General features: G+C 29.0%; 1 protein-coding gene across 9 annotated transcripts; it reads right to left on the reverse strand.

The window, feature by feature from the left end:
* Nucleotides 1–785: 785 nt before the first annotated feature.
* On the reverse strand, nucleotides 786–12,103 carry LOC123268729 (FAS-associated factor 1). Of its 9 annotated transcripts, none has more exons than XM_044734070.1 (14): nucleotides 11,945–12,103; nucleotides 11,826–11,882; nucleotides 11,481–11,638; nucleotides 11,333–11,401; nucleotides 10,716–11,001; nucleotides 10,430–10,607; nucleotides 10,067–10,346; nucleotides 9,865–10,003; nucleotides 9,548–9,693; nucleotides 6,072–6,226; nucleotides 5,795–5,990; nucleotides 5,620–5,723; nucleotides 5,226–5,538; nucleotides 786–925 (listed from the first exon to the last, which is right to left on the reverse strand). In XM_044734070.1, the coding sequence occupies exons 3-14, from the start codon at nucleotides 11,517–11,519 to the stop codon at nucleotides 845–847; spliced, it is 1,986 nt and encodes a 661-aa protein (XP_044590005.1). In that variant the 5' UTR covers nucleotides 11,520–11,638; nucleotides 11,826–11,882; nucleotides 11,945–12,103; the 3' UTR covers nucleotides 786–844. The 9 variants fall into 9 exon arrangements, with proteins under 9 accessions (XP_044590005.1, XP_044590004.1, XP_044590003.1 ...); XM_044734069.1 differs by having other exon boundaries at nucleotides 11,801–11,882; XM_044734068.1 differs by lacking the exon at nucleotides 11,826–11,882.
* Between the last annotated feature and the right edge of the window lie 1,983 nt (nucleotides 12,104–14,086).

Here is a 14,086-nt window from a genome sequence, read left to right on the forward strand (position 1 = left end):
ACAGTCGTTTTCTTCCAAAGATATCGCTTACCAAAAATTTTGATAAAAGTATTTTTTTGAAATAAATGCCTAATTTGTTTTCGAATCGATTTTTGGTAAAAAGTTGTCTTTTTGTGCTTACGAAACTAGGTCCAATGTTTTAAGCTACACCAAAATCGTTTGATTCGTTCAGAAGACATCCCGATTCGGATTTTGCAAAAAAGTATTTCATCTATATAACCACGAGATTATCGAACTCGAAGAGCTCGACAATGTACTAAAATATATTTGTGAGGTAGAAGAGCTCCCAAAGAGCTCCATACTTTGTAACGGAAAAATTTTCGAACTTTTTTAGTTGAAAATAGCAGGAAGTTCCAAAGGTGGCCGGAAGGGTTGGCCATTTTTATAATTTTTGACATCAATTCTGTCGAAATCTGCTTAAAATAATATAAAAATGCCCGAAACGCAAAGTTATATCTTGCAGTATATTCCTTGAAATAATACTCTTCGAGCACGAATTAAAATAAATACATACTCACCAGACTCACGTATAGATTACTTGACTGCCACTCAAGCACAAGCCAAATGCTGCTTATGCCTTAACGCCTTTGTAACACGTTTTAGTTGAAAACTATCGTTTTCTAATAATATTTTCACCTTTGTCGAACGAAACCACTTCTATCGAATAAGCAAATTTCAAATAAAAAATTACAAATTTTTTAAATTAATCAATCCCTAGAAGCGAAACTATTTATACAAATAAGTAACAACTGAAAAATGTTGATTAGATAAAATTATAAAATAAATATTGTTAAACATGTATAATTAAATTTTTGACATCAAGAAGAATACATTTGGTTATAATTTATCTTTCTTCTAAAATTACTGTTTCTTGTAAGCAAAATTTAAGTTCTGAGAGAGTGAGTGAGGTATCCAAAGATGTCAACTGAAACATTAAAAGAATTAAAAGTTGGTATTTAATTAAATTATTTTCTTACCAATCAAAAGTAGATACATTTCCAAGAGAAATTATAAAAAAATTATTTTCTCCGAGTTTTAGCGATTTCCTTACAGTGATTAAAATATACTAATTTTTGACATATTTGAAATTTGAATCAAATACGGATATAAAAAATTTGAATCAAATAGGGTAAGTGTGGGTATTACTGCGGATTTTTTTATTTCAATGATAAATAAATGGTACTTGAGCTTTTTAAATTAAAAAAAATTGTTGCTAATAATTGAAATCTTCAAGAAAATATTTGCTCAGTAGTTGTACACGTACAACAATTATTCAATTTGTTATTAATAAATTAAAATTAACTGGCTATGCAGGTAGTAAACTATAGCTTTTTCGTGAGCTTCCGTACGAAAAGAGGTGATTCTAAAAGATCTTTATCTTTGCATAAAATGGTTCAAATTTAATATTTTTTGCATATAAAAGTAAGATAACCCTTCTTCAATATCAGTCACGTATTAAAAATTGAATTTTGATAAAATAATATTGTTTATTTAAAGGACGCAGTAATAGGTACCAAAAGTTTGGAAAATCCAAAAATGCATGCTCATTCATTTTTTAAGAAAAAAATTAATTATGTAATTGATTAAAAAAAAAACAAAAAATTATAACTAAGCAATTTCTTACAGAGTATTTTTTATTTTTTTTTTTGAATATCGGCGCCTTTTTTTCTTGTCATATGCGCATGCAGTCTATAAAAATCTAGCTTGATCAAGTGGCGCCATAGTTCTCACGTGACAAACAAGAAAAGTTCGTTTGGCTTTGTACGGTTGTATCGTAGTGAATTTTAATAAAAATTCAATTAAAAAAAAAAAAATACGTCAGCTAGGCCACTGATATGAAATACGGACCCAGTTTATCGAATTCTTAAACTAATAAAAAAGATCCGGTCTTGAAATATCAATTTGTTCGGGAGTAATCGTTGGTACATCCAAAATGGGGTGACATCCGGACGTCCACGTAAAATTTTTTTCAAAACGTTTTTTTTTTTTTCAAAATAGCAACATGAAATTAGAAAGTAATTTGAAAATGATTTTAGAAAGTAAAAGATGGTTTAATTTAAGTGTTTTTTCGGTGTACATCTTTATATTAATGTATAAGTGTAATATGGTTGTGATAGAGGCATTTAAAGATCACAAAATTGCTTGACCTTGACGAGTCGAGTATAAAGCACAATCTCACGCGCTTCGCGCTATGAGGCGTGCAATAAACTGACATGTTTGTATTATTGCGAATGTTTTCAATAATCCGCAGTATTAGAAGCACCTTTATTTGTATGCATTTGTACCAATTACTGCGGATGTAAAAGACATTTATTCTAACCTAAAAAGAAAATATTACCTGTCAAGTTGCCTGTAAATTGCTCTTAGTTGAAAATAAATAATCTTTAAAATAAATCATAAATAGAAAATTGATAAAACAATAAAACAAATAAATCGAAGTTGATGAAAAATACAAGCAGTAATTACAATAAAGAATTTTGTTATGTGAAATGAAGCAGTGAAACTTTCAAACTAAGAAATTTCCATTAAATTAAGTGAATGTAACTTCAAACATATTCAAAAATTTTTCTGATTGATTTAAAAAAATTCAAAATGATTTTTTTCAATCAAGATTTGTTTTTCTCCGAGCAAGTTAACTTTTTAATTACTATAAAGTCTCTGCTTATTATGTTATACGTCACTGGAATAGTCATTATATTAATCAAGTCATTTTATTTAACAAATACCTAATTAGGTATCTTTCAAACATATTTTATTCATTTCTTATATGATCCCGAAGTTTTTTGTCATTTAATTTCAGCCGCAGTAATAGACACGCAGTAATTGGGTCATTCGCAGTAATTGACACGTAGTAATACAGACAAGCTCTTTTTATACCCGCAGTAATACATGCATATGACTTTTTTTTTAAATGCTTATTATTTAAACAAAATATTAGTTTATCGCACTCTTGATTTTTTTTTAAGTCAATAATGAGTCGAACTTTGGTTTAAAAAAAAAAAATCATTGCTATTTTTGAAAAATTCAAAGAAAATGCTTCTGAAGTAAAATCTACAATAAAAACCGCAGTAATACCCCCACTTACCCTACTGATATAACAGCAATGTTGTCGTAATTTTTTTTTAAGTTTAGGGAAAATGATCTATGAATTTTCTTTTTTTTTTTTCCATATGATAATCGGTGTTACATCTTCGAATTTTCAAGTCATTATTACATCCTATCCATCGTTCCATACCCGCAAATAAACAACCTTAATGCAACTTGTTGAATTTAATTGAGGTTAATTAAAATAAAAGACATTTATCAAACAAATAATTATTGAACCATTATTTTCAAAATTAATAACTATTTGTAGAATAAATTTTGTTACGAATCGACACATACACTTTACCCTAACCGTGGTAACAAGTACTTAGTAACGGGAAATATGATGTTACAATCCCACCCATGAATAGAAATTAAAAAAGATATTTCAATTACTTCAGTCACAGTAAAAATCTTGTAAACTACTAAATAATAACAACAAAATCATTGTGAATTTATTTCACCGGCAAAGGAAGGGACTATTAATTTTTAAACTGAAGACATTGTATTCTGAAAAACAAATAAAGGGCATAGCCAGATTAATATGGGAATTCTGCCCTCATGGCTTTTTTGACTTATACTTAGGGGATCGATTTGGTGTCGAATGAAAATAATTCACATCAATTTTTAGCTCTTTAACTTAAACAGTATTCGAGAATTTCAAAAAAACCTGTTTTTTCAAAATTATTTTTATTTTTATAGTAAAATTCGGAATTATTTAATGATGATTTTTTTCCTGATTCTTACGAGTCCAAAACATAAAAAAATCATATAATCATGATTCTCAAACAGAAATCCGATTTTTAACGGAGAAAAGAAAATTATATTTTTTTTTTCTTAGCCTTCTTGAAATATGTCACTCACCGAAATTCGTCAGAAAATGTCTTTCATACTCCTCTATACTCAGGAATTTTTTTGAATTTTTTGAAGTGGTGGAACAATTAAAAAAAAATTAAAAACTCATTTTTTTCTCAAAATCTTGCGTTTTAACAAGCTTACATTTTTTTGAGTACATATAAGGTAAAAGCCCCAATAGATGATCATGTACCAGTATATGATCACTCCATGTATTTGTATACCTATATTTGTGAATATAGATGTACAGATACATGGAGTGATCATATACTGGTACGTGATCATCTATTGGGGCTTTTACCTTAAATACATAGAAAATTTTCTTTTTTATTTAAAATTATTATTTTGATTATAATTTTTATTTTTTTTTGTATCAAAATTCAAAATATTTTCCAATAGTATGAAAAAATATATCAGTATTACCTTTAAGTGTCTTTTGAATCATTAATAAACCTTCTAATCACTTTAACCTACTGATTCTTTCTGTTTATCTTTTGCGAAGATATATTTTGGTAAAAAAAAAAAAAATTTTCTACGTATTTATGTATACTTACTAAAATAAAAATGTAAGTTTGTTAAAACGCAAGATTTTGAGAAAAAAATGAGTTTTTAATTTTTATTAAATTGTTCCACTACTTCAAAAAATTCAAAAAAATTCCTGAATATAGAGGAGCATAAAAGACATTTTCTGACGAATTTTGGTGAGTGACATATTTCAAAAAGGCTAAAAAAAAAAAAAAATACAATTTTCTTTTCTCCGTTAAAAATCGGATTTCGGTTTGAGAATCATGATCACATGATTTTTTGTTTTGGACCCGTAAGAATTAGGAAAAAAATCATCATTGAATAATTCTGAATTTTACTATAAAAATAAAAACAATTTTGAAAAAATATGATTTTTTGAAATTCTCGAATACCGATTGAGTTAAAGAGCAAAAAATTGATGCGAATTATTTTCATTCGACACCAAATCGACCCCTTAAGTATAAGTCAAAAAAGCCATGGGGGCAGAATTCCCATATTAATCCGGCTATAGCCTTTGTGCAAATTGTACACAGAAGTTGATAGCTAGCACATAATAAACATTCACAATCTCCATTTTTTCAAAAAACACTCATGGAAGTTTACACACAGAAATATCTTTTTTCCTTTAACACTTTGAAATTAGATTAACATTTTTGTTTTAACATTTTGATTAACATTAGATTAAGCTTTTGCTTAAAAAAATCAATTTATCTACTTTCGATTCGATATTTCTTATTTTTTTATCATGAAGATTTACTTACATCACGTCGAGGCCAGCTGGATATCACCTTATATTCATCAGTAGGATAGCCTTCCACGATAAGAAAGTTTAGAAGTATTTGTAAAGGAGTATCTGGCCTAAATTTACGTTCTAAAAATTTACCGCCTGGTAAACGGATTTTAACCTTTAAAATATGATTGCCAGACTCTTCATCAGGTTCCGGAGGTAAGCTTAATTGTACAGCTTGTCTATGTGCTTCTTTTTTTGCTTCTTCAACTAATCTTGTATTTTCTGCTTGTTCTTTCTTTTTTTGCTCCAACTGCTGTTGGATCTGTTTTGCTTCTTCTTTTGCTCTAAAATTAAATTAAAAGTTAAACAAATATATATTATTAAACGGATATTCAAAAAGCTTAATACCAAATTATAAAACAAACCTGTCAGCAGCTAAACTTTCTTGATATGCTTGATCTTGTTCTTGTTTCACTTTTTCTCTAGCTTGCCTTTCTTTTTCTGCCTCTACGTCTACACGTTTTTGCTCCTAAATTTTAGTTTCAAAATTTTATTTTTTTTACTTTGTTTCATAAATACAATTATAAAAAAGGGACTCACTTGAAATATGTCCACTGCATGAATTAAATTAGTAAGTAGTTCATTGACTCCCACATTTCCGTGCACTATGGTGAAAATTTCAGTTGTTGATCGGGATCGCATGAGAATTATGAAAACAGGTAAGGTATCAACATCAATGTTTCTTACAGCTTCAGAACCCACTATCCCTAATGACTGAGTGAAAGAAGATAAGAATCTAATACAAAAATAAAGTATATAGTTTCTAAAAATAAAACAAAAAATATTTTTTTATGCACAAGCATTTTTGAAATCTTACTTTTGCTTATTACTTTCATAGGTAAAATCCCATCCCCACACAACGAAGTTTGCAGATAAAAGCTGCAAAATTGTTTCACAGCCCAATAATTGTGTACAGAATACATTTGTCAATACACTATTGTCGTGGTGCAGATATACGGCTAACAATTTTCTCTAAAAAAAATTACAGCAACAAAAAGATTATATTTATTAAGAAAAGATCACTGCTCGATTTTGAATTTTTTGAGCACAAACCATACATTTTCATTCTTCAAATTGATTAATAACATTTAAATAAATAAACTTACTTTTTCAACTTCCCGCTATGAAAATCAATGATTTTCAAAAAAATCGAGGCATAGAGAGTCGATGAAGTTAGTATGAAATTTAGTTGCATCACTCGTGCGGTACGAAAGATTTCATACTAACTTTATCGGATCTCCATATCTTTACGTGTAAAAGAAGCAATTTCAAAAATTAATTACTGAAAAACGGTACGGTGAATCGATCTGAAATTTTAGTGGTAAACTTTTGATGTATTTATCTTTCGATAAAAAAAATTTTTTAAATTTTAATAACATGAATTGTACGACCCGACTACCTTAATTATTAGTGCTCAAAAGACTGAAGTAAATGGAAAAGTATTGGAAAAATTGCATTAGTCACGAGATTTTCAGTATTAAAAAGCGTAATTAATGTAACTTGAAAGTAAAATCTTACATAACTTAAAATTATATTTCAAATTTCGTTCTCGAGATCACTAGGTAGTACCGCCTTTGTACGCATATTCACATCACAAAGTTCAACTGTAAAAACAAATATAAAGCGTTTCCCAGGTAACCGTCTTATTTATCCTCATTACGTTTTTTGTGCGCTGTAAAGTGAACATCACATTTAAACATCTAATTAATTTAATTAATTTATTTAAGATAATTTATTCAGTTGACTATTTATATTATAAAAAAAAAAAAAATTAGTTTTTATCTAATTTAAAAATGGGTAACAAACGTCAAGCTTATAATAACTCTGATCTAGAGTTACTCCAAAAGAAATTGAAACTCTACCAAGAACTTTTCAATTTGGAAAATACAGATCGACCATTGGAAGATCTAGTTAAAAACCAACCTGACAATGTTTCTGAGGGTGAATAATCATTTATTATTTTTTATTTTTTGTCTTTTTTTATTTGGGCAACAAAAATTAAATTTTTTAATTTTGTTGTACCTTTTTTTTGACTGGGTTAAGTTTAAAAATAGAGAGTTAGAATTTATTTAAAAAATTTTTCTACTCTCTGCGTCAAGAGAAATTATTTTTTTCTGCTTGATAGCTTCTCTTAACCTAGATCTTATGGTCTTGCAGACTCAAAAGATGATGACACTTCTCAAAGTGACAATGACTTGGAACCGGAAATCGATCCTTCCCTTAATAATGATCCCAAGACATCAGTCGGGCTGCAAGATACAAAGGCTCCTGAAGCTTCTACCCTCAGCGAACCTATCCTTCAAATGTTGGGTTCTGAAAAAAGATCCTTGAAAGACAAAAGTTTCAACGAATAAATATCAAATTTTAAATTTGCTTTAATATGGCTCTTTACCGTAAGATGGACGGTGGCGTTGTTTGCTCGGTGGGTCTTATATACGTGACTGAATAAAGTAGTCAGTACTTGTCTCGGATAGCTTAACTGGTAGAGCCCTTGGCGCGTAACCGAGAGATCTGGGTTCGATTCCCAGTCTGGGCTGTCTGATTATTTTTTCAATAACGGAAAAATTCCCACTGAGTAGGTTCCCCCCTTTCCCTTATCCGTTCTTTCCCAACTCCCTTAAAAAATTTGCTTTAATATGGCTCTTTACCGTAAGATGGACGGTGGCGTTGTTTGCTCGGCGGGTCTTATATACGTGACTGAATAAAGTAGTCAGTACTTGTCTCGGATAGCTTAACTGGTAGAGCCCTTGGCGCGTAACCGAGAGATCTGGGTTCGATTCCCAGTCTGGGCTGTCTGATTATTTTTTCAATTACGGAAAAATTCCCACTGAGTAGGTCCCCCCCTTTCCCCTATCCGTTCTTTCCCAACTCCCTTAAAAAAAAAAATTTGCTTAAATATGGTTTAATTTGCTTTAATAACGATATTATAAAAGATAAATTCAATGATAGAATTTATAGTTTAGATCCTATTCTTGAAAAATTAGAAAATTTAAGCCCACTTAATAATCTTAATTTACATCAATTAACAAAAAAATTAGTTGTTTTACTTGCAATAGTTTCTGCACATCGGGTCCAAACGATTTCTTTAATTAAGAGAACTAATATTCATAAAAAAATGATGGCTATGAAATTGAAATCCCTGATAGGATTAAATCCTCTCGACAGTGTGCATTTCAGCCACTTTTAATTATTCCAAAATTTAATAATATTAACCTATGCGTAGCTTCGACATTAGAGCATTACCTAACTGTTACATCTACTATAATAAACAACAATGATTGTCTTTTTCTAACAATTAAAAAACCTTATAAAAAAGCATCAAAAGATACAATCAGTAGATGGATAAGATCTTTTTTAACTGAGTGTGAAGTTGGTGAGAACTATACTTCTCACAGTCTTAGACATGCGTCTACTTCAACTGCCTTAAGCAAAGGAGTTGATATAAGTATCATAAAAAGTCTTGCAGGATGGTCTAATAAATCCAAAGTCTTTGAGAAGTTTTATAACAGACCTATAATTAACAATAAAACCACGTTTGCATCCTCAATATTATCTTAATATTACCTATTACACAACTATTTATATTATTTAATTGTTTAAAAAAAAAAAAAAAAAAAAAAAAAAAAAATTGTTCACGATTCAATTTGTAATGATTAATTTAATTGTTCATTATTCCTAATAAAAAAAAAAAAAAAAAAAAAAAAATTTTTAATTGAACTTTATTGTTCCTTACTTAATATTTAATTTACATGTTACAGCTCTGAACATCTACCTAGTGATCTCGAGAACGAAGTTTGAAATATAATTATGTAATCGAGCGAGGTCGCCGAAGCTCGATTATAATTATATTGATAATTTCGTTCGAAGAGATCACTCCCACCCATCTTTCACCCTCCCAGTGATCTCTTCAAATTAAGCTTTAGCTGAACTGTATGAGGATAAATAAGACGGTTACCTGGGAAACGCTTTATATTTGTTTTTACAGTTGAACTTTGTGATGTGAATATGCGTACAAAGGCGGTACTACCTAGTGATCTCTTCGAACAAAATTATCAATATAATTATAATCGAGCTTCGGTCGCCTTCGGCGACCTCGCTCGATTACATAATTATTCTACAAAGAAAAGAAATATTAGATCAATATAAGTGCATTGTCAGTTCGATGAATTCAAATTTAAATATCGATAATATTGTATTTTACGTGTTTTCAATAAAAAAAAAATTTTTTATTATAATTCAAAATCTCAAAAACTTAAACTTCTAGAATGGTGATTAACAAATTATTTCCATTACCTCTTTTGGTGACTTCAAGCAAGACTCTCGTATAGCTTCATCAAATGTACCCGTGAAAAATTCAGGATGAATCAAACCATATCTCTTTTCAAATTGTTCCGAGAAATGCAACGTGCCCATTGTTTCATCTTCCACATTTTCAGGAACTAAATTATTCACAATTATCAATAATATAATAGTTAGTATTCTCAAACACAATACGACAAAATAGTAAAATCTTAAACTACACGAGTCATTATCTGGTTAGAATAAATTTCTTTTTACTGTCACCAAAAATAACCTATGTAGTCAAATTTGTAAGAAAATGTGTAACGTACTCAATCTCTGGAATTTCGTAGGAAGAATATTATCAATAAAAATATCATCTTCAATAATAAATGATTCGGGAACATCTTCAAATTCTTCAGCGTCTTCAGCTTCATCGGCTGAACTATCACTCTCAACAATTACGAGATCCTAAAATGATAATATTACAGACAATGTTACATTCGTAAAGAAAATGTACATATATTTCATTACTTCATCTTTCTTTTCTTTAACAAGCGTTTGTGATACTGATAAATCGTGCTCTGGAAATGCAATGCCACTTTGAGCAAGTGTTATTTCATCGTCTTTTACAGAATTGGGCCAGCCCTTCCACTTTTGATTTCTCACAGGAACGTCTGTTAAAGTATAAACTCCAGTTTTCACATCAAGGATCGTGTGTGTTCCTGGATACTTTAAATTATATGTTTTTCCATGTACATCATCTCGTACATTTAGAATGTATGTTCGAGTTAATCGATCTGATAAGTAAGACCTGTAACAAACAATAATTATATTGGATATATTGAATATTAAAAAAAAAGTCATATCCGCCGTTTAAATGTTTCATTAACTTACGCTTCTAAGCAAGAGTCCCCAGTTTTGACTTTAGATGTAATAAACAATGTATTATCTTGAACCAATTCAAGTGATTTCAACAGTGAAGAATTTCCAAGTGGTGCTTTTTTCCAACCATTAATTTCTTGTTCACATGGGCCGACCTTGGTTTTTTCGAATATCGCATACTTTAAATCTCCTTATTGGTGTTAAGAGACAAAAATGATTAATAATGTCATTGTTGTTACTATAATAATTAACTCATAAGCTTATAAACTCTTAAAATACAGAAATTTTAAATACATACTCAAAGTACATAACTCTGAAAGATTGATCTTATAGACTGCATTTAAATAGTGAACATAAAAAGTAAGTATTTTTGGAACTTCTGAAACTTCAATATGACTTGTTCCAGGTTTAGGATTTTCAGACTTTTCTTTTGACGCAGTACTATCTTTTGTAGGTGAGGTGGTATCAGATGAAGAAAATGTTACTGTGGGAACTCCTTCCACAACTTCAACCATCTCAACATCAGGATTGATCTCAGAAGGTAATTGTTGTGAATCATGATTCATAACTGCATTAAGAGCCATCTGTATATGTACAAAAAAAAAAACAATTACTAATGAATTACATTAGAACTTTATTTATGATTATATATACTACTAGCATCTAAAAGTTTTTCAAAATAGCTATCTGGAAGAAAATAACTTTTTTGCCGTAATTTAGAAGCCGTATGGTAGAAAAAAAGTCATTTTTTCTTCAGAATAATTAAAATGAGAAAAAAATTGCAATTACATGCCAATAACCATGTCCTACACATCAAAGTTATTTACTTTTTTGAACTAAAAAAATATCAACCATTTCAGTATTCAATTTTTTTTTTTTTTTTTTTTTTTTTTTTTAGAAAATTCTATACTTAACCAATAAATCCCAATTGTTACTTTCGAGATGCATGATAGCTTCACCAACATCGTCGATTCCGCTGCAAGCCTGGAATTGATGTTATTCAATGTAACAATTTTTTGATTCACAAAATTCATCCTGACTTTATTATAAAAATAACATTTACCTGAAAATCAGCTAAAATAACCTCACGATTTTCAGACATAATTTCGCAATGCTTCAGACCGTATAGAAAAAGATGTCGTCATTTATTTTTAGTAAAAAGATAAAATAAAATTCACTGTAATTTCACGGTTATGAAAACTCATCATCATTCAAACGTATCTGAAATACCTTGACAGTAACTTATGTACACAAAGATGTATGCGCGCGTGTGTCGTGCGTATGTATGTGTGTGTAAACTTTTATCAAAAATGCTAAACTCCTTAACTACAGTTCAAAATGTAGGAGACCAGAGCATTTATGACCAATTTACATCATACTTACATACATTTAATTTCAATAAACTAACCACATTCCAATAGATTTCTAACTCATCGAAAAACTATCAATATTCATGCAAAACAATCTAAAATATAAATTACTTATTTAGCGAATTGCTTTTTTTTTAACACTACACAAAGATCGTACTTGTAAGATTCGTGAAATGTACACGCAGAGACACTATGACAATAGAAACCTAGATTTCATGTATAGTCGCCATTCTTAGGCAAAGGGTTCGAAAAAAAGTACCAAACGTAAATTGTTCTTATTGTTCTCACTCTATGCAATATTTAGTGCAGTTTCTAAAACATATTAATGCGATAGTATTGTTAAGTATTATATGGAAACGCATGCGCACATTCATCGGTTCTGTGGAAGTTGAGTCGAGTTTATAATGATAGCGGCTATGTGTATCCGGTTATTAGTCAGGACATTTTTTGGATAATTAACCAGTAGTGTGTTGAAAGAATTTTTCCATTGACGCCACCTGTTGATTAAATACATATTAACCTATATGTACATTTGACGCCAGACGTCATTTTAATTGTTTCAGCTAGGTAGAGCCACAGCTTGATGCTCAACGCTAGCGTCGAGCGTCATCATGAGGATACAATTTTATGTGCATATTTTCGAATACCGAATACCTTCAAATGATGACACGCGTCAATATCCCCGAAAAAAAAAATTTTCTGCGACAAAATAATGACCCTGAAGTTAGCCGACACCCACCATTTTAAAAATAAAAGAACCTGTAATTTGGAAAAAAATAATTTTTTTTTAATTTTGAAAAAATACTCGTCTAGATATTTGAATTTTCTAAACGAGTATTTTTTTCAAAAGATCAAATAATAAATATTCGAGTTATAATTTGAAATTAAATTTTATGATTAAATATTTTTCATTTAAAAATTTTTAAAAATTTAATTATTTTTTGATTTTTATTTATAATTTTCCGGAATCTAGACGAGTATTTTTTTCATTTTTCACTTTTCAAATTTTTCAGCCTGAAATTCACCAAAAACCGCTATTTTTCAAAAAAATATTTTGTAATTTAAAAAAAAACAAAAATTTTCAAATTAAAAAAAAATACTCGTGTAGATTTTTCATTTTTCTGAACGAGTATTTTTTATTTTTCATATTCATAACTTTTTTCATTTGAATAACAAAACAAATTTATACACTAGTCACAAAAATTAAGGGATATCAAAAAGATTCTAAATTTTTGGGTGATTTTCAACGAGCTGTAACTCCGATTAGATGATCGTACAGCAAAAAAAAAAGCAAATTTTAGCTCCAAGTGTCTAGTTTTCCTATACGACCATGAAAATTTTTCATCATGTTTGGGTTCGGAGAAATCCTAAGAAAACAACAAAAAAAAAAAATTTCCAAATTTTTTTTCGTCTAAAAAAAAGTCTACGGACTTCAAAAAATTTTTTTCCATTGTTTAACTCAAAAGCTTTTTTGAAAAATTTAATGCTATTCAATTTGACGTAATCGGAAAGCCTGTACGATGATTGCCGCGGAGTTATCGCGAATTAAAGCAAAAAAAGTGCTTTTTGACTTTGATAATCAATATCTCTGAGAATAATGATCGTATAGGGAATCCAAGGAAGGTTTTGAAAACTACACAATATTATTTATAAGATACTGTAAACGGCTTTTAACGAAAAAATTTTTTTTGAATTGAAAACTTTGACTGAAAAAAAGACAAAAATTGGCATAATTAAGGATATTTGGATAACTTGGTATAACTTTGGATAAAATGGATAAACGAAGGAAATCGTCGATAATTTTCCAACCTTAAAGTGTCCCCTAAAATTTCTGAAAAATTCAAAGCATTGCGATTTTTTTTCCATAGTGCCTCGAAGCTTCAAATTCTTTGTTTTCGCAAAAATGACCATTATAAACAATTTTTCGATTTTCATTCTTTTTCTGAATGAAAAAATTTTTTTTTCTCAAAAATCTTTATTTTTTCCATCAAAAAGATTGATTTTTTAAGAAATTTGAAAAAAAAAAAAATTTTAATTTTTTTTGAAAAACTTTTTTTTTTCGAAATTTTTTTTTTCAAATGAAAAAAATTATGAATACAAAAAAAAATACTCGTTCAGAAAAATGAAAAATCTACACGAGTATTTTTTTTTAATTTGAAAATTTTTGTTTTTTTTTTAAATTACATGATATTTCTTGAAAAAGTAGCGGTTTTCGGTGAATTTCAGGCTGAAAAATTGGAAAAGTGAAAAATAAAAAAAATACTCGTCTAGATTTCGGAAAATTATAAATAAAAATCAA

The sequence above is a fragment of the Cotesia glomerata genome, linkage group LG7, assembly GCF_020080835.1.
Source record: "Cotesia glomerata isolate CgM1 linkage group LG7, MPM_Cglom_v2.3, whole genome shotgun sequence".
In the NCBI taxonomy this organism is placed as follows: Eukaryota; Metazoa; Arthropoda; class Insecta; order Hymenoptera; family Braconidae; genus Cotesia; species Cotesia glomerata.